Source organism: Mesocricetus auratus, unplaced genomic scaffold (assembly GCF_017639785.1).
Source record: "Mesocricetus auratus isolate SY011 unplaced genomic scaffold, BCM_Maur_2.0 Super-Scaffold_100004, whole genome shotgun sequence".
In the NCBI taxonomy this organism is placed as follows: domain Eukaryota; kingdom Metazoa; phylum Chordata; class Mammalia; order Rodentia; family Cricetidae; genus Mesocricetus; species Mesocricetus auratus.
The window spans coordinates 56,598,474-56,619,547 of record NW_024429189.1 but is presented as its reverse complement, the minus strand read 5'-3'; the positions used below and the strand labels follow the sequence as shown (position 1 = coordinate 56,619,547).

The 21,074-nt window shown below is 35.4% G+C and overlaps 1 protein-coding gene across 1 annotated transcript; it reads left to right on the top strand.

Annotated features, from left to right (window-relative positions):
* Positions 1-18,679: 18,679 nt before the first annotated feature.
* Positions 18,680-19,613, top strand: LOC101837293 (olfactory receptor 4C16-like). Its single transcript, XM_013120263.1, is given in 2 exon segments — positions 18,680-19,372; positions 19,374-19,613. Coding segments are annotated over 2 exon segments (933 nt in total).
* Positions 19,614-21,074: the final 1,461 nt, after the last annotated feature.

Here is a 21,074-nt window from a genome sequence, read left to right as displayed (position 1 = left end):
ACCTGTGTTTGGGGGTCTTTGTTGCCCCTGGCTGTTTATGAAGCATCTCTCTTAAGGTTCGGTTAGATCTTTCAATCACTGCTTGTTCTGTGGGATTGTAAGGTGTACCAGTTACATGTTTTATATTATAATATTTGAAAAATTGTTCCGATTTACTGGAGATATATGCTGGAGCATTGTCAGTTTTTATCGTTTAGGTATACCGATAACAGCCATCACCTCTAAGAGGTGTGTAATAACAGAATCAGCTTTTTCAGGGCTGAGGGCAGTAGCCCATTAGAAGCCCGAGAACATGTCTATGGTATGGTGTACATATTTCAAAGTGCTAAATTCTGGGAAGTGAAATACATCCATTTGTAAAAGTTCATTTCTGTGAATACCTTTAGGATTACAACCTGCTTGTAACATTTTGTTTGTAGAATGAGCAACTGGGGCAATTTCTTACTATTTCTTTGGCTTGTTGCCAGGTGATACAAAAATCCTTCTTTAAACCTTTGCTGTTAACATTGTGTTTATTATGAAATTCTTAAGCCTCCAACACTTTACCTATTAATAAATGATCAATTTCATCATTGCCTTGTGCCAGAAGACCTGGCAGACCTGTATGTTATCTGATGTGTAATATATATGATGAGTCCTGTTTCTGATGGTTTCCTGTAATTGTAAAAACAATGAGGTTAATTCTGTAGTATCAGGAACAAATTCTGCAGGCTCAATGTGCAAGACAACTCTCTCTGCGTACTGAGAATCTGTGACTATATTGAGAGGCTCTGTAAAGTCTTTAAGTACCATGAGAATGACATATAACTCTGTCTTTTGTATGGAGTTGTAAGGGCTTTGAACTACTTTACTTATATTTCCTGATTTATACCCTGCCTTACCTGATTTGTTTGCATCTGTGTAGGAGGAAAGAATTCCAGAAATAGGTGCTTGTATCATGATATGTGGAAGAATCCAAATTGTTTTCTTTATGAATTTGATTCTCTCTGTTTTGGGATAGTTATTACTAATAGTTCCCAAAAAGTCACTGCAAGCTATATGCTAATACTCATTATCCTTCCATAAAGAGGAAATTTCCTCATTACTTAAAGGTACAATAATTTCAGCTGGATCTTTCTCAGGAAGTTGATGAAGCCTTAACTTACGTTTTAATATCAAATCAGAGATCTTTTCTATATGTGTTTTCAATTTTTTATTCTGTTTATGTGGCAGAAATACCCATTCTAGTTTGATGTCTTCCCTCTGCATTAAATTTCCTGAAGGGTATTCTCTAGATGGTAAGATAATCAGAATACAGTCCAGTTTTGGATACACACAGTTCACATGTACTTCTAATATTCTCTTTTCTACCCATTTTAATTCTTTTTCAGCCTCAGCTGATAGTACTCGTGGGCTATTTAGGTCTTTATCTCCTTTTAAAGCCATTTTCAGGTGTTTTAAATCATGCCCTTCAACACCGATAATTGTCTGTAATTGAGTGATTTCTCCTAATAGTTTTTGAAGATCATTAAGAGTCCGGTAACGATCTCTTCTGATCTGTACTTTCTGCGGTCTAATTTTCTGAGAGTCTGATTTATAAACTAAATAGTTAATAGAATCTCCTCTTTGCATTTTTTATGGGGCAATTTGTAATCCCCAGTGAGGCAAAGTTTCCTTTACTGCTTCAAACATCTTTTCCAAAGTATCCTTATTTGAATCAGACGGTAATATGTCATCCATATAATGATATATTAATGAATGTGGAAATTTTTTTCTGAATTATTTCTAGAGGTTTATGCACAAAATATCGACCCAAAGTTGGGCTATTTAACATACCTTGAGGCAGCCCTTTCCACTGGAATCTTTGTACTGGTTGGGAATTATTATAGGTAGGTACCATGAAGGCATACTTTTCGCTGTCGTTTTCTTGTAACAGTATGGTGAAGAAGCAATATTTTAAGTCTATAACTATAATTGGCCAATCCTTAGGTGTTAGAGAGGGTAACAGCATCCCAGGTTGTAGAGACCGCATAGGCTGAATTACCTTGTTGATGGCTCTAAGATCAGTAACCATTCTCCACTTACCAGACTTATTCTTGACAATAAAAAGAGGTGAATTCCATACACTAGTTGATTCCTCAATATGTCCAGCTTCTAGCTGTTCCTGAACTAATTTCTCAAAAGCCTCTATCTTCTCAGATGTCATAGGCCATTGACCCACCCAGACAGGTTCATCTGCTAGCAATTTTAATGGTATAGCTTTTGGTTGCTCTGTAGGTTTGGCAGTAGCATCCTGTTTCTGTACAGCCTCTACATTTGGCATCTGTTTTCTGTTCTGTCTTACTGTATACTTTCTACCACCAAAAGCTTGTCTATAATTCCTAGCTGATCCAGGAGGGATGCTAATCTGCATATTCCATTGCTGTAATAGATCACGACCCCAGAGTTTTATAGTAATATCTGCAACATATGGCTTTAACCTTCCTCTCTGTCCTTCTGGCCCAATAAAGTCAATCCATCTAACACTCTATTTAACTTGAGATAAGGTTCCAGTTCCTAAGAATTGAACGTTAACTTCTTTTAAAGACCAAATTGGGAGATAAGACTTCTGATTTATGATGGTGATGTCACCTCCAGTGGCTAAAATGGCATTAATCACCATATTATACACTTTAACTGGCAACTTGGGTCTATGATATTGTATAGAAGTTTGCTAAAAATATGTTTTATATTTCCTCCTGATACAATTGATTCATCCTCTGGAGCTAATGTATTATCCAGTGCCATATTATTTACAATAGGCAGTGGATCTTCTAATAGTACTGGGAGAGGCTGTCCTCTGATGTCACTGGGAATGACCAGATAATTTTGCTTTCTGGGGCCTTCCTGAGGCCCCTGTTTAAATTTCCAGGCTGTAAAGGTCTACCTTGTCTATCTGTAGTCAACCAGCATTCCTTGGTCCAATGTTTTCCCTTTCCACACCTCCTGCAGAGACCAGGATGCTGAGGCTTTCTGTCTGATGCATTCCTGGTAAAAGCATTATTTCTAGGAATATGTTGTCTACAGTTCCTATTCAGATGTCCTATTTTACCACAGTTAAAGCACGTGGAATCTTTATGTCTGTTAAAATTTTTGGAGATTGCCTCCCCGACCCAGGTCTCTATATTGTCACTGGTAGGGTATTTTGCATCCTGATGCCTCCTCAATCCTGTACAAATAGCTTCACCTACCCAAGCTCCCATATCCTGACTTTTACAATCAAGGTTTGCTGTATATAGTGGCAGAACACTGTTTCCTCCTACAGCTCCTGCTAGCTCATGTCAGTTGTTTCTGTCATTTTCGCAGTCATAATCTTAACACCTTTGCTCATATCATCACTCCTCCTTTGCTTCCACTAAACTCTGGGAACTCGGCCCAGTGCTTTACTGTGCATCTCTGCATCTGCTTCCATCATTTACTGGATTAAGATTCTATGATGATAATTCAGATAGTCATCAATCTGATTATAGGAAAAGACCAGTTTAGGCATCCTCTTTGGTAATGCTTAGCATCATAGCTGGGGTCATCCTTGGGGATTCCTGGGAATTTGCTTAGTGCCAGATTTCTTACTAGCCCATCATGTCTCTCTCAGTGGAAACATCTCTTTCCTTGCTCTCCCTCTCTTTGTCTATCCCATCTTGACCATCTCCTTCCTCATGTTCTCCACTACCCTCCCCTTCTCCTCTCCCATTCTGCCTTCCCCACCCAAATGCTCCCAATTATTTCAAGAGATCCTATCTATTTCCCCTTCCCAAGGTAATCCCTGTATGTCTCTCTTACCTAGCTTCTCTGGGGTTGTGGTTTATAGGCTGCCTATTCCTTGTTTTATGTCTAATATCCACTTATGAGTGAGTATATATGTTTGTCTTTCTGGTGCTGGATTACCTCACTCAAGATTTTTTTCTAAATTCATCCTTTTATTTGCAAATTCAATGATGTCCTTATATTTTACTGTTAAGTAGAAATCCAATTTATAAATATACCACATTTTCATTACCCATTCTTCAGTTAAGGGGTGGGCATCTATGTTATTTCCAGGTTCTGGCTCCAAATAATACTCCTACATATTTGAGCTAATGTTTTGTGGTATGAGAGTGCATCCTTTGTGTATGTGCCCAAATGTGGTATTGCTGAATCTTCATGTAAATTGATTCCTAGTTTTCTGAGCAATCATCATACTGCTTTCCAAAGTGTAGGTACACGTTAGAACTCCTATCAGCAATGGAGGAGTGTTCCCCTTAGAGTGCATCCTCTCCATCATAAATTGTCATTGTTGATTTTGATCTTAGCCCTCTGACTGGTGTAAGATGATATCTCGGAGTCATTTTGATTTGTATTTACATGATGGCTAAGGATGCTGAGCAATTCCTCAAGTGCCTTTCAGCCATTTGAGGTTACTTTTTTTTAAAGAAATCTCTGCTTAGATCTGTATCTCATTTTTTTACTCACTTGTTTGGTAGTCTGATGTCTAGCTTATTGAGTATTTAACATATTTTAGAAATCAGCCCTCTCTCATATGGGTGAGGATTGATGGTGAAGATCTTTTCCCATTCTGTAGGCTGCCATTTTGTTTTATTGACTGTATCCTTTAATTTACAGAAGCTTCTCATAGTCAGGAAGTCACATTTATTGATTGTTTCACTTAATTTGTATGTTCCTGGAATTATATTTAGGACATGTTCTCCTGTACCTATGCATTCAAGGCTACTTCCCACTTTTTCTTCTATAAGGTTCAATGTGGATGTATGTATGTTGAGGTCCTTGATATATTTGGACTTGTGTTTTGTGCATGGGGATATATATGGTTCTATTTGCATTCTTCTACAAGCTGACATCTGTTTATGCCAGCACTATTTGTTGAATATGCTTTCTTATATCCCTGCTATACTTTTAGCTTCTTTGTCAAAAATCAGGTGTTCATAGCTGTGTGGATTAATATCAGGGTCTTCAATAAAATTCCATTTGTCCCCCTGTCTGTTTTTAATGCAATACCAAGCTCCTTTTATTATTATGGCTCTATAGTATTGTAACCCAATCTCAAAGATCCTCAAAGACCATCAAAGAGACAGACCCACTTAACTGTAAATGCAAGGTTATATTGTTCATCCAACCATGACAGGGACCCCATTTAGCAAGCTAATCTTTTCTTTTCTCTATTTTATTGATTTCAGCCCAATTTGTTTATTTATTGACATCTCCTCCTCCTGGGTCTCCTCCTCCTGGGTGACTCTACTTCATTTTGTTCTAGAGTTTCATGAGTTTCAAGTCACTATTGTGATATTTCACCATTTTTCTTATGTAGACACTTACTGTTATAAATTTTCCCCTTTAAACTGCTTTCATAGTGTCTCATATGTTTGGGTGTGTTGTACTTTCATTATTGTTGTATTCTAGGAGGTGTTTAATTTCTTTCTTTATTTTTTCCTTGACCCAGGTGTGATTCAGTGGAGCATTATTCAATTTCCATGAGCTTGTAGGTTTTCTTAAATTAGTGACTTTGATTTGCAACTTTAAACCATGATGACCCCTTACAATTCAGGGGTTATTCCATTTTTGTTTTGTCTTTGTTGAGGTTTGCTTTGTTACCCAATGTGTGGACAATTTTAGAGAGGATTCCATGAAATTCTAAGAAGAAGACAGATTCTTTTGTTGAAGGTGGAATGTCTGTTAAGTCTGTTTGATTTATGACATCTGTTAGTTTTCTTATTTCTCTGTTAGTTTTCTGTCTGAAAGACTTGTCAATTGGTGAGAGTGAGGTGTTGAAGTCTCCTACTATTAATGTGTGGGGTTTGGTATAAAATTTAAGTTTAGTAACATTTCTTTTACATATGTAGGTGTTCTTACATTTGGGGCACAGATGTTTAGAATTAAAACCTCATCTTGAAGAATGTTTCCTGTGATGAGTGTGAGGTGAGCTTCTCCATCTCTTTTGAATGACTTTATTTTGAAATCTATTTTGTTAGATATTAGTGTATCTACAACAGCTTGTTTCTTAGATCTATTTGATTGGATAATCATTTCCACATTCTTTTCTCTGAGCTAATATCTGTCTTTGAAGTTCAGGTGTGTTTATTGTATGAAGAAGAAGAATGTACCCTTTATTTGTATCTACTCTGTTAGCTTGAGTCTTTTTATAGGTTACTTGAGTTCGTTAATATTAAGAAATATTAATGATTGTTAATTCCTGTTATTTTTTTGGTGGCAGTGTTTATGTGTTCACTTTCTTTGGGTTTGCTGGTATAAGGTTATTTATTGCCTATGTTTGCGTTGGTGCAGTTAACTTCCTTGGGCAGGAGTTTTCCTTCTAGTAGTTTCTGTAAGGCTGAATTTGTGGATACATATTGTTTAAATCTAGTTTTGTCATGGACTATCTTGTTTTCTATGTCTTGGTGGTTGAAAGTTTTGCTGGGTGTAGTAGTGTGTGGTGGCATCCATAGTCTTTTAGTGTCCAAGAGGTTCTGACTTTCATTTCCACTGAGAATTCTGGTGTAAAGTTCTTCCCTTATATGTTATTTAGTATTTTTCTTTTGAAACTCTTAATATTCTTTCTTTATTCTGTATGGTTAGTGTTTTGATAGTTATATGGCCAGTGGACATCCTTTTCTTTTTTGGATTGGTATATTTGATGTTCTGTAAGCTTCTTGTACCTTCATGGGCACATCCTTAAAAAAAGTTGGGAGAGGTTTTTTCGTATTAATTTGTTGGATTTATTTTTTGTGCCTTTGACTTGAACTTCTCTTTTTTTATCTCCATCATTCTTAGGTTTGTTCATTTCATGGTGTCCCAGATATCCTAGATGTTTGTGTTAAGAATTTTTTGGATTTAGCATTTTCTTTGACCGAAAATCTATTTCCTCTATTGTATCTTCAACTCCTGATATTCTCTACCTCATCTCTTGCAGTATGTTTGTCATACTTATATCTGTAGTTCCTGTTCCTTTCCTCTGATTTTCCATTCCTAGAATTCTCTGTTTGTGTTTTCTTTATTGCGTCCATTTCAATTTTCAAGTTTGAACTGTTTGAACTCTTTGATTCACCTGTTCAATTGTTTTTCCCCTTGGGTTTATTTAAGAGATAACTGATTTCTTTCAATTTTTTTGTTTGTCTTTCCCTCCATTTTTAAGGAAATTTTTCATTTTCTATCTTCAGAAAGCTAACTTTAGGGTTGTTTTTTTCTGCCTTATCTGGATTATGATGTTCACGTTTTCCTGTTTTAGGACAACTATGTTCTGGTGTTGCCATATTGCTCTTTAGGTCATTGAGTATATTCTTGCTTTGGCACCTACCCATTTCTTCTCCTAATTGGTGCAGTGTCTTGGTCCATTCCTTGCAGTTTCAGCCTATGTCTCAGGGATCCTTTCATGTATAGATCCTTGCAAATGTGTCTCTGTGTTAGGGACTATCTTTTTTGTCTGCTCTGAATAGTCACTCTTTGTGCCTTGGGAAGACACTGAAGTATCCAGGGTTGGGTGGGTTTGGGGTTGGAATGGGACTTGTAGATTATCTGGACCTATAGGGTGGTACTGGAGCAGTCTGCCCACAGGAGGCTTCCCGCTGATTTGCTAGTGTAGGTGGGCCAAGTGCCGGCAGGACCCAGGTTTTTGCCTCAGGGCTTGGGGTATAGAGACTGGGCTTTCCAGCTTGGAGGTTTGTCGCTCACCTCTTGGTCCTCCCTATTCAGATGCAGTGTCTTGTAGCACCACTAAGTTTACAGGGGTGGGTGGGTTTTAGGGTAGAATGGCACTTGTAGATTTCAGGATCTGAGGGGGTGGTACTAGAGCAGCCTCTAGCAGTTTTGTTATTGTTGTTTGCTTTGTTCAGACCAGTTTTATCTACCCTACATTTTGTGTTTGTCTGTATGAAGGTGAGAATTGTCTTTTTAAGGTTGAAGAATTGTGTTGTAAATTTGATGGAGATTGCATTGAAACTAGATTATTTTGGTAGTTTCTACTATGTTAATCCTTCTGATAAATGAGCATGGGAGAGGTTTCCATCTTCTGATATTTTCTTCAGTGTTTTATTATATAAAAATCTTTCACATGTGTTTAGAGTTACCCTAAATGTTGTATGTTATTTAGGGTTATTGTGAAAGTTATTGGTTCCCGCATTTCTCTCTCTGGATGTCATCTCTATACAAGGCATAATGATTTTTGTTAGTTAATCTTTTATCTAGCTACTTTCCTGAACGTGTTTATCAACTGTAGGAGTTCTTCGGTGGAATTTCTCAGGGAACTTATATATACTATCATATCATCTACCCTTTATCTCTTTCAGTTGATCTAACTAAAACACCAAGCACAATATTGAACATTTATGGAGAAAATGAACAACTTTGTCTTGCTCTGATTTTAATGGAATTGCTTTTGCTTTCTCTCCATTTAATTTGATGTTGGCTATACATTTGGTGCAGCCTGCCTTTATTATGTTTAAGTATGTCCCTTGAATATTTAACCTATCCAGGACATTTATTATGAAATGGTGTTGTATTTTTGTCAAAGGCCTTTTCTGCATCTAATGAGATGATATTGTGGTTTTCTTCTTTCCATTTGTTTGTGTGGTAGAAGTAGGAAATGAACCAAAACTTTTCCTTATTTTCTCTGGTGTACTCTAGAAACACTTTTAAATAATATTATTGGAGAAATAATAGTTCCCTTTTAATGCTCTCATTCTATATTTAAACCAAAATAAAAGTATTGATACAGTATAAATTTATATCCCTTCAGGGTTTACATGTGTTTGCATATATATGGGTAAATATACATATCAGTATAATGTGCATTACATTCACAAAATATCTTGGATAAACAACTTACACAGAAGAAAGGTTTACATTGATTCAGAGTTTTACAGATTGTCCTTCATGATTCCTTGGATCTGTTTCTTTCGTCATTTAGCAGAACAGTAATTTCCATTGAAAACATTAATATAGAGGGTTTATTTAATTCTTGGAATGTGAAGAGAGAAGAAGAAACCCCATATTCACTTCAAGGGTACACATGTATGAAGCAAATTCCTTCTAGAATGTAAGACTTACTGTCTCAATGTTAAGTCATTCCCGATTAGTCTCACCAACCTTTAGTACAGGCATTCTAGAAGACACTCTTGGTCCAAACTTTAACACAGACCATTATCACAATACTGTCATTGTCTCACTAGGATACTTTATTAACTATGTTGTTAAAGGAGCATAAAACACTATTCCATTGCTTTTCTACATGGTATTGTTTTAAAACTGAAACAAAAGGGCTGTACAATTACCATTTGCTTGTGACCCAGTTACTGTTTGACTCTGATCTGATTAGATGTCAAAAAATGTTATGTTTGTCTTATTTATGCTTAAATGTTAGAAATCAAGTTTTTTATTATCATTATTAATTGTCATTTGACTATCAAGCTAGTTAATATAAAACCACATTGAGAAAATATAAAAATGAGACTTATGTTCATTAAGTTACATGTAAGCTGTTCATAAATATTAGAAATACATATTTATAGATTAACAACAAATGAAATCTCTATGACTAGTGGAAATAGTATTGTTGTGAAGCCTGGAAATGATAATAACATGTGCAGTTGCATTGTTGGAATACAGAGGTATAACTAATGATAGTGATATAGGTATTTAAATTTCAAACTGTCAAATTTGGAGGTGAGATTGGTGATTGACTGAGGCTACACTTCAGGATATCCCTATTTAGAGAATTTCAATAAAACCTCAAGTTTAAAAAAACTATGTACAAATCACAATATGTTCTTAGGTGCCTTGAATACAAATATAGGAACTTTAAGGAACACAGTTTTCTAGTGAGGGTAGTTATGTGCAATGCTCTGAATGAGGTGAGGAGGGGAGAACCATGTCAGGAACTAGTTATTGTAAAACAAATGTGTTGGCACGGATTCATGCATGGGGAGAAAGGGAAGCAGTGACTGCATTAATGAGAGTTTTGACCAGGCAGGACACTAGAGACGAAAACATCACACAAGGCTTCCAACATAACGAGCTCAGAGAATCTTTTGTCATATTTGGGGATTTGGGTCCTGTTTGCAGGAGCTTCTTGCCAAAAACTATTGACTGCTAGAATCCATCACTGGGGAGTTGATAAATAATAAGCCTGTTAGTGTAGAAATGGCTTTGGCAACAAGCATTGTAAACAATTAAAGCATTGCATCAGCCTTGGAGTTCAAGAGACCATGTGGGAAGGAGATACTGACCACACTATGCCAGGCATCTCTGGGGATGTTCTGTACCTTCTCTGCTGCATGTACCTGAAGCAGAACTTCACATTCTAAGATCTCTGTGGTTGGGATTGATTTGAAAAATGCATCTTCATGAGAATCACCTACCCAAATAAATAATACCACTAAGAAGTAATGGGAATATGCCTACTCATCTGTGATTATCTGAGAATAGTGATTTTTAAATTATTATATACACTGGAAATATTTCATTTATTGGGAGGTCCTAATTTCACATTCTAAACATTTTCTTACATTTAAAAGACTTTGCATGCAAAAATCTGACTTAAGAAGGTATCAGGTCTATTAAATACAATGGTTATGGAGCCTTCCCATGTAATCAAATAGGTGACTACCACAAATGTCATCATAAAAACTTCATGCAGTAACTAATGGAAGCAGATGCAGAGACTCACAGCCAAGCACCAGTCCACAGAAGATAGGGAGGAGGAAGCTTGTGAGTAAGACTTCAAGATTATGATGGGGAAACCCAGAGAGATAACTGACAGGCATTCATGAACTCTAGACTGAGAGCTGGGGAGCCTTCATGTGAACAAACTAGGCTGTCTGTATGAGTGACAGCTGTGTAGCTTGGTATATTTTTGGGGTCTCTGGCAGTGGGACCAGAATCTATTCCTGGTGTATAAAATGGCTGTTTGAATCCCATTCGCTGTGGTGGGATGCTTTGCTCATACTCGAAACAGTGGAGAGGGGCTTCATCCTACTTCAACTTAATATGCAAGGCTTTGTTGACTCCCTATGGGAGACCTTACCATTTCTGAGAAGGGAAGGGGCAGTGGCAGGGGGAGCAGGAGGCAGGAAGGGAGGGGGGACTGATGTAAAATAAATAAATGATTTAAAATAAAAATGTTTAAAATAGTAAAAATGTAATAAGGCAAATAGTGAAAACAGTCGTAGAAAATTTCTTTTATTCCAACTGAAATGAAAATAATGTTAGGTATGAACAATCAGGATTCATTCAGATAATTCTATCAGATTGTATTATCACCATCCTTAATGTGTCTGGACATATCTACAAAAATGTTAAAATACTGTATAGGAAAGCAAAAAATGCCCTCAAAGATTGAAGTAAATCCATTTTCTTTATGGATCCTGCCATTTACACCACATACTGAGGAAGAGTGTACACTATCATGAGGATATTTCAACAAATACATTATCCCAACATGATTTTTTCCATGATTCTTTAACAATGAGGGAATCATAGGTTAGAAGACAGATCAGGCACCAGAGTGACCTCTAGTGACCTAAAGGGACAATACCAATTGGCAAGCTAAGCAATAGTGGAGAGACCACCTCGAATGCCCATTCCTGATAATGAACTTGATGTCTATAACCATCCTGGAGCCTTCATCCAGTGATTGATGGAAGCAGAGGCAATCATGCACAATTAAGCACTGAACTGAACCCAAGAAACCCAGTGACAGACGTTGCCTTATAGTTATTAAACCTGAGATACCTACTAAAATATCTTTTCTAAAATCAGTACTAATTTCTACAATTATCTATTTTCATTTTGGTTGAAGAAAGGAAAGTGCATGGAAAGAGAAATACACATAGTACTAATAATTAGTGGATGTCTCAGAACTAAGCTTCTTAAATATGAAATAAGAGTAACTTTATGCCTATGGACTGTAGTTTCTTGTATTTGGAATGTTCTTATTAACTCTTACATTATGGACAACTGTGTAACTTAAAATACTTTTAGTAATTATATAAAATAATCAAAGAATATTTCATGAAACAAAACTTGTCAAGAAATTTGTTCATTAAATGATTTTTACTGGTATGTATTGTTAATACAAATGAAAGGTACAAAATTAGATGCTTTGTTATCGTGTATGTTAGTCTTCAGAATAATTTTAAGGATAAACCTCAAAAGAGTCCTTAGAAGGATATGTCTGTAATGTAGAAACAGATTATACTTTTATAGCATCACTTTGGTATCCCTGATTTAAATTTGAAGGCCAGAAATATTGCTGCCATAGTAACACATACTAGAGTAACCGATCACTTTTTTAAATTAAAAATATAGGTATTGAAGAAACACTCCATAGATATTTAAGAAAAAATACATATTTAAGAACCCACATTTGACAGTGGTGCAGTAACTAAGAACAGGAAGCTCTATTAGTCATGGTCCACAGAGAAAACCTACTGTAGATAGTTATTCTACTTAAGAAGCATAACAATAAAATCACTCCTGATGAACTACCAACTATGACAGTCATAGATGGTGCCTTGCTCAACCCTCAGCAGAGAAACTATGTTTTGCAGTGGATGCTAATTAACACAGAGTCTGACTACTGAAAAAATTCAGATGGTAAACTTTTTGAGCACTTACCCATAAATGGAATGCCTTCATCAAACATCACCTCTCAAAGGTCAGAGATCAGTATGGAAAATGAGGTAGAAAAATTTTAGGTGATGCAAATGGTTGAAGAATTCTGAGAAATATTGTCTTTCTGAAAATACATAACATATCCATACATTAACTAAAATAGAATATATGAGAGTATATAGGCCCTACATAAATTCAGTCTAGATGAGATTTCAGCAATAATAAGAAGAAATGAATATTTGTTCCCACCCCTAATCAAGAAGCTACACCAAACTGATACAAATTGGCAAAAGAAGAATTAGTTTACAACAATAACTTGTCACACTCCTGATACCCAGGAATTTTTGTCCCCACCCCCGCACACACCACACAGAGTCTGCATTGCTTTGGGGGGGGGGTGGAGTGTTACTGACAATTTTAATATTGCTAATTTTTTACTGTTGTTTGTTTTTTGGTTGTTGTTGAGAGAGAATATGAAGTTGACTGGTTAGGGTATTGGAAAGCATCTGGAAGCAGTTTATTGATGGGAAAACATGGTCAAATATGTATTGCATAACAGTTAAAGACAAAAGAAAAGGAGAAAACATAACATATTATATTATAGTAGTTCTAAAGCTTATCTACTAACACACTGAGTAGTAGCTTAAGGCACTGGTCTGAGTAGAGATATTCGTTCACTATCCATTTCTTCTTTCACTGATAAAATTAATCATTTCTTGTTTTCTTCTCTTTTTTTATCATCCACTTGTGTTTCTTGGTGTGTGGGTATGTGTGGGCGGGTGGGTTTGGGTGGGTTGGTGTGAGTAAATATGTGTGTATGAAGCTTCTTACCCCATATATTGGATTCCATCTGGTTCTAGGGTGAGGTGAGAAAAATGTTACATTGATGGTCTCGTGGGGTAAGTAGAACTCAAAGTTGAACTTAAAATGTCATTCAGGACTCTTCTGAAAAATAATGATAACTTAAGGGACTAATTTATTTTAAAATATTGATTCATTATATCATCATGTGTTAAAAATTCCCATTTGGATGCAACAATAAATTTGATTGACCCAGTATTCTATGGAAAATCTGTCTTCAAAAGGCAATGGACAGAATATGATGTTAATTTCCTGAGCCTATAAGCCGGTAAGTGACAGGTTTGCTTTTTGGGGTCAGACTGTAATTATCACAGGTTAATTAGTATATTTCAATATATGTCCAGTATTAAGTCTGTACTATCCTATCATTCTATGAGCAAGTTATAGAAAAGATAACCCAACACCTTTAAACACTCTTCTAAAGAAAATGAATCGATTGAAATATAAACATTCACATGAAAACATTTTTGATATACTCAAAAACTTTATATGAAAATCATGTTTGTGAAAAAAAACAAAGATTGTGTTCCATATGTTAAATTTGACTGTGATTTATTGATATGTGTAACTGCATAATAATTCCCAAGTACTTTACTTCTGACATGATGAGATAAGACATGATATCACTAAAATGCTATAGATCACAGGCATTGAACATAGATTATGTGCCTTTTCAACAATTAGAGAAAGGTGAACAAAGACTAGTAACATTGCCAAGTCTTTGATAGGATACACATTTTTCTATCTCCAACTGACAAAGTTAACCAGAATTCTGTACTTTGACCATTTCTTCAATAATATAATGAGACTGTAATTTGCAATTCATTCACCAATGAGATTTTGTTTGTAAATAATTGCATTTCAGAGAATACAAATATATAAAAAAGATTCCTAAGCATAGTATATACAATATGTAATCCATCCAGTAATTGTATAATTAATAAAAGATAAATATGAGTAAACACCAAAGGCAAGAGAAATGCTATAAAGGTAGCATGGGCAATCCTGAAAATTTTTGAGGGTTAAAAATATCATTCTTGTTTCTAGTGTTTGTCCCAGTAAACATATTTTAACTGAAAATATGATATTATGATATACTCTTGTCCACGTACAATGATCCTGTTCTCTACTTAGTAATATTTGAAAAGAAAAATAACTACATATTAATTTCATGAAGAGGAAGAGAGAGTAGGTCATGGGGGAACAGGAAGGTTGAGTGGGGAATAGCATAGGGTGAAGAGGGAATCATAGGTTAGAAGAAAGATCTGGCACCAGTGAGACCTCTAGTGATCTAAAGGGATAACACCAATGGGCAAGCTAAGCTGTAGTGGAGAGACCACCTCGAATGCCCATTTCTGATAATGAACTTGATGTCCATAACCATCCTGGAGCCTTCATCCAGTGACTGATGGAAGCAGAAGCAAACACCCACAGTTAAACACTGAACTGAACCCATGGAACCCAGTGACAGGGAGAGAGGAGCGATGAGCAAATTGGCAAAGAATGGGCTGGCAAAACCAGCAGAGACAGCTGATCTGAACAGGGGAGAGATCTTGGACCCCAGACTGACAGCTGGGAGACCAGCATGGGACTAATCCAGACCCCCTGAGTGTGAGAGTCAGTGAGGAGGCCTGGGGAACCCATGGGGCCCTGGGCAGTAGATCAGTGTTTATCCCTGGCATACAAACAGACTTCGTGTGTCCATAACACAAAGAGGGATGCTCTCTCAGCCTGAACTCTTAGGCGAGTGCCTGGACCCTACCCTGAGTGAAATGACAGACTCTAGATATCCCCTATGTGGAAGGAAGTGGTGATAGGGTGGGAGGCTGGGGGGGATTGTGGGGGGCTGCGGGATGTAGGAGGAAGAGGGAACTGGGATTGACATGTGAAGCAAGCTATTTAAAATTAAAATAATAAAATAAAAAAATGAAGAAAAAAAAAGGAAACTGGTATGCAATAGCTAGCGTAGAGCTTTTGTTTGTATAATGAGTCCTCAGGCATCTTGCTTTTCATGTATCATTCCACCAAGAGGGAAGATAAGTATTGTTCATTTCAAACTTTGGGAAGTATTAAAATTCTCAGAGAAATAATGCATTTTTCTATAAGTGAGAATGGTAACCTACTTATGAAAATAAGGAGTGTGGAGATTTCTCTAGAAGAGAGACAAGCAGTACAGTTAAATTAGCAAAGATAGGGGCAGTAGGAAGCAGAGCTACTTTCCATGAGAGCTCTGTGGTGCCCCAGCAAGCAATGGGAGGAGACACCACAGGTTATAACCAATTTCTGTTCTCCACTTTTTGTAGGCTGCTTTTCATTCAGTGCTTTTCCACCACATACAACATTGTCTTACTGTCTCCTTATTGTTGTGTTGATCTCTTGCAGGGATCCTAGAGTCTTGCAGCACTGTTCTGTTTTAAGACCAGAGCACCAGATTTTTTATACCTGATTCCTTTCTGAACCTGGTGAAAAAAATTAACAGTTTCTGTAGGGAAATGTGCAATTGATTATATGTACAGACATCCACAAAAGAACAAATTTGTATCAGAAGTATGTGAAAATGTTAAGATTTTTCATGTAAAAGACTGCCAACAGATTCTGAAAATATTCATTTTATGGATGTGATAGCCCCAGTAATATTAGCATGGTTTAAAAGACAACATCTTGTGTTACAAGTCATGGTGTTTACTCACCATTTCTTTAGATCTTAGGGCTTTTAAAAAATAAATTAGGATAATATTTTCTTTCCTTCCATACATAATAGATGTCAACTCCAATACAGTCATGACTTGAATGAGTTAAAGTCAGGAAAGCACTAAAATAATCAGATAAATACTAAATTTGAGGTGTGGGTGTGTGGATGTACATATTTGCACAAGGATGTGTTTGCCCAACTGTGGAAGCCAGAAGTGGACATCAGGATGCTTTCTTCAGTTGTTTCCAATATTATTAAATACAGTTGGGCCAGAATTGCTGGGATGAGTACTGTGATCTTGGATTATGAATGCATTCCACTATGCCTATCATCTTACTTGATAGAGATTTGAAATCATGTCATACTCAGCAACTACACTACCCACTGAAACATCTCTCCAACTACCAGATAAATATTACATTTTAAGAAGTAAGAGACGGTGCTCATTGTAAAATGTTAGGTATCCATCTATGAAAGATGTTGAGTTTCTGATATTGGAGTGTGCTATCTTGTGAGTATAGATTTCCTGTATATTTATTCAAGAAAAGAAACTAAAGAACCATTGAGATAATTGAAATGAATCAAGTACAACAAAACCTGTGAGGAAAAAGCTCTCAAAAATCAGAGATTAGTTTCTTTGTTTTAAAACAATCATTAATATTCTTTGAGTTTTTTAAAACTCAGTCTTAAAAGTATGAGTAGTCATGATAGCAAAAATTGAATATGTTCTAGGAATAAAATGGCTTTTTGACTATTGATGAAAGTAAGTTTTAAATATTTATTTGGTCAAGCACAATAAATTTTACCAAGTTCCTAATACTTTATATTTGAATTCCTTATGTTTTTATAAAGAATTCAAATTCATTATATAAAAAGTATATGTCTGTGTTTGAGTCTAATGAACTTGTTCTAGAAATGAAAAAGCTAATGGGATTCTTTCCAAATATGCTAAAACTTGTATTCTCCTAGAAGTGACTAAAATGTATTGAAGTGAATACACTTTTTCTATATGTTATTTTCATATGCAAACATGCCATGGTGGATTATAGTACAAAAATAAGGAAAGATAGGCTCATTTTAATAAGTAAAAGAGCAACTCAGTCCTCTTACAGCCTAATACACTTGTCAAAGATTACAGAACTCACAGAGAATAACGTTGTCTGACATATTCCCATGGGTGTTTTTCATTTATAGAAAGGAAAGATGTCTCATTTATTATGGAGAAGAAAATCTACCAAAAGAGAAAATTAAATCCATATAATGAAAAATTTGTGTCTGTCATACTCCTTATTTTAACTAACAGCATTCATTATCACACAGTGAATATGTTGGCGGAGTTGGTAGGACCACAGTGGGATACATAGGTCTTACCCATAGCTTGTAAATACAACTTCAACATTGGTATTGCTTGATTATATATGTCATCCAAAATCATTTCAACGAGAAATAATTGAAAAAAAGTCTCTGTTTTTAAATGTGAAAATAATAATATCATAATATTCCATCACATTTATGGTATTTAAAATGGGCAATTATTGACTTTTATAGGGAGAGACAAATGGAATGAAGAGTCAGTTACTGACTACATTTCTTCTCTGAAAAACCACATCTTCCTTTCTCTACTATATATGGTGTTTACAAACATATTGATATATAAAAATACTGGGATTTGCATCTGTCTTCTAGTGCCCTGTCAGCTGATTCTAACGCATATGAAATAAACTTGTTATCATAAAAATATTAACAATTAAACAATGATGTCCACAGTATTCATTTAACTCAAGTATCACCACAGGGCTCTGCATACTCTAAAATGTGTCTTTAATACAATAAGCAAGAATTAAAGGTGGTAATAGCAATATTTCTACCCGCTAAAAATCATTTGTTATGATCCATTGAATATGTTAAATAATAAGTATTATGGCACATTTAAGTTTATATGGAAATTAGAAGTATTTATTTTTCTCATGTTTAATTTGGAATATCTTAAAGAAGCTTTGTAGAGTATTGAAATATTACATATTTAATCATGTCTTCAAAATGTGCACAAGGATGTATCAAAAACATCAGTTTTATGGCATGGGAAAGATAGGCAGCTTCCTACTTATTTCATGAAATCTGGAGGCAATCTAATATATGATATTGAGTTGATCATGTGCTTCAACATTAATTGATTATGAAAACTAAAGTTAGTGATAATATATTACAGATCACTTATTCCAACTTTTTTTATTCTTTGCCTTGTAAAATTTACCATGATTTTAATGACAGGGGTTTGTGTTTACAGAGTGCTATGAAAAACCGTCACATTTATAAAAAGAAAAATAGATGGCAACTAAAATTTAAGAAGTGTTGAATCACATTTTAAGAAATAAACACCATATCACTAATGAGGATTGCTTACTTTTGCAGAAAATGCTCAATAGAATCACATACTACCATCAAAATAAATACCTATTGTTTTTCAAATAAGCTTTTTCATATTTTCCACTTCTGATCACTAATGAAACAATGTGGCTCAATAACAGTGTGACTGAGTTCATTCTACTTGGCTTGACACAGGATCCATTTAGAAAGAAAATCCTATTTGTTGTATTTTTGCTTTTTTATACGGGAACATTACTGGGTAACTTGCTGATCATTGCTACCATCAAGACAAGCCAGACACTTGGAAGTCCCATGTACTTCTTCCTGTTCTACTTATCCTTGTCTGACACCTGCTTCTCTACAACCATATCCCCTAGAACGATTGTGGATTCTCTGCTGAAGGAGGCCACTATCTCATTCAGTGAGTGCATAATCCAAGTCTTTACATTCCATTTCTTTGGCTGCCTGGAGATCTTCATCCTCATCCTCATGGCTGTTGACCGCTATGTGGCCATTTGTAAGCCCCTGCACTACATGACCATCATGAACCGTCGGGTCTGTGGGATTCTGGTAACCATAGCCTGGGTGGGATCTTGTGTGCATTCTTTAGTTCAGATATTTCTGGCCTTGAGTTTACCCTTCTGTGGTCCCAATGAGATTGATCACTATTTCTGTGACTTGCAGCCACTCTTGAAGCTTGCATGCTCAGACACATATATGACCAACCTACTTCTGGTGTCCAATAGTGGGGCCATTTGTACAGTGAGTTTCCTCATGCTGATGGTCTCATATGTCATCATCCTGCGTTCCCTAAGAAAACACAGTGCTGAAGGGAGGAAAAAAAGCCCTATCTACCTGTATCTCCCACATAACTGTTGTCATCCTTTTCTTTGGACCTTGCATATTTATATATACACGCCCTGCAACCACATTTCCTATGGACAAGATGATAGCTATATTTTATTCGATTGGGACACCTTTGCTCAACCCACTGATTTACACACTAAGGAATGCAGAGGTGAAAAATGCCATGAAAAAGTTGTGGCGGAAGAAACTGGTCTCAGATGATAGAAAGTAAAAGGAGGTCTTTGATATTTTCTCATAGTTAGCAATAAATTAGAAGTCAATAAATATTATATCTATTATTCGTTAAATATGTTAGTTTCTTAGGGCATGATTTTACAATCCCATATAGTAAAGAGCCAAAATGAAATATGTTGAGTCAATTTTACATAGAGACAAAATATGAAACACAAATAATTATGAAGAGCCTTTGTGTTTGTTCATGTTTGATACTGTGCCTGTGCCTCTCCAGCTTTTCTGTCCCAACAAAACTTAGGCTGTGTTTGTAATTTTCTTACCTCTTTCCTTTTGACTTCTGAAGGTTCTTCTTTATATTTATGTATCTATATAATCACATTTTCTACTCAACGCCTGATAATGTTTCCCTCTCCCAGTTAATTACTTCTTATTTTTAACATTAAATTTTTTAAGATTTTAATATAATTACAGCACTTCTCCCTTCCCTTATCTATCTTGAATCCCTGCCGTATATACTTTCCTGTTGTCCTTCAAAATTTTGGCCTTTGTTTCCTACTTCTTATAATTGCATGAATGTATGTTTATGCTTATGCATATATATTTAATTAATTACTTTTATGATGATACTTTGGTCTTATGATCAACCTAAGTTATTTTCTGGACTCAGCAAATTGTTCCAGAGTCAAACAATTCGAGCAAGTGTTAATTCGTTTAGGTAAAAACGTATTCATTTGAAACAATCTCTATTCTATTTGGGGATTGACTCAGAACTATTATAGTATGTTTATTTAGATTGCTCTAGAACACTGACAGGATACAGAGAGAAAAATTCACTCCTGAGAATCTCTGATACTCTGCTCTCAATGTTATAGTGGCAGTCTCAATGATTCTTTTGTAAGTCTTTTTCCCTTCTTCTGACTTGATCTCTCCTATTTTAATTAATAAAATTGCTCATGGCCATACTAATTATGGTATTTTTGTTATAACATATTGTTAGTTTAAGTGTAGCATGTATAGGATAGTTAGCACCAAGAGAACAATTGCTTCAATATAGGTTATTTGAATGTATTACCAGATTAGACAAAAACAGGAGGACCCACAGGAATATTTTAGGTTTTGAAACAGAAATTTTATATTGCAAATATAAATGATTTTAGTGAATTTTGAATCCAATCCAGAAGAAAATAATGTTATCAATGGAAATGCAGACATTTGGATGATGTTTCTCCAATAGAGAATAGTATTAACTTTATCATTATTAATTAATAGTATAGGAGTGATGAATATTCATGATAATAATATTTCTAGTGTTAATATTTTCTTGTGTGTTTTATTAATAGAAAAAAATTAAACATGGGTTATTTTTACTTAAGACTTCTACTACCGTCATAAAACAGCAAATTATATTACAAAATCTGTTTTAATTTTTTATATAGAAACCACAAAATTTCTTTCTTTGTATTTCTTTATTTATATATATTTTTTGGTCATTGATACT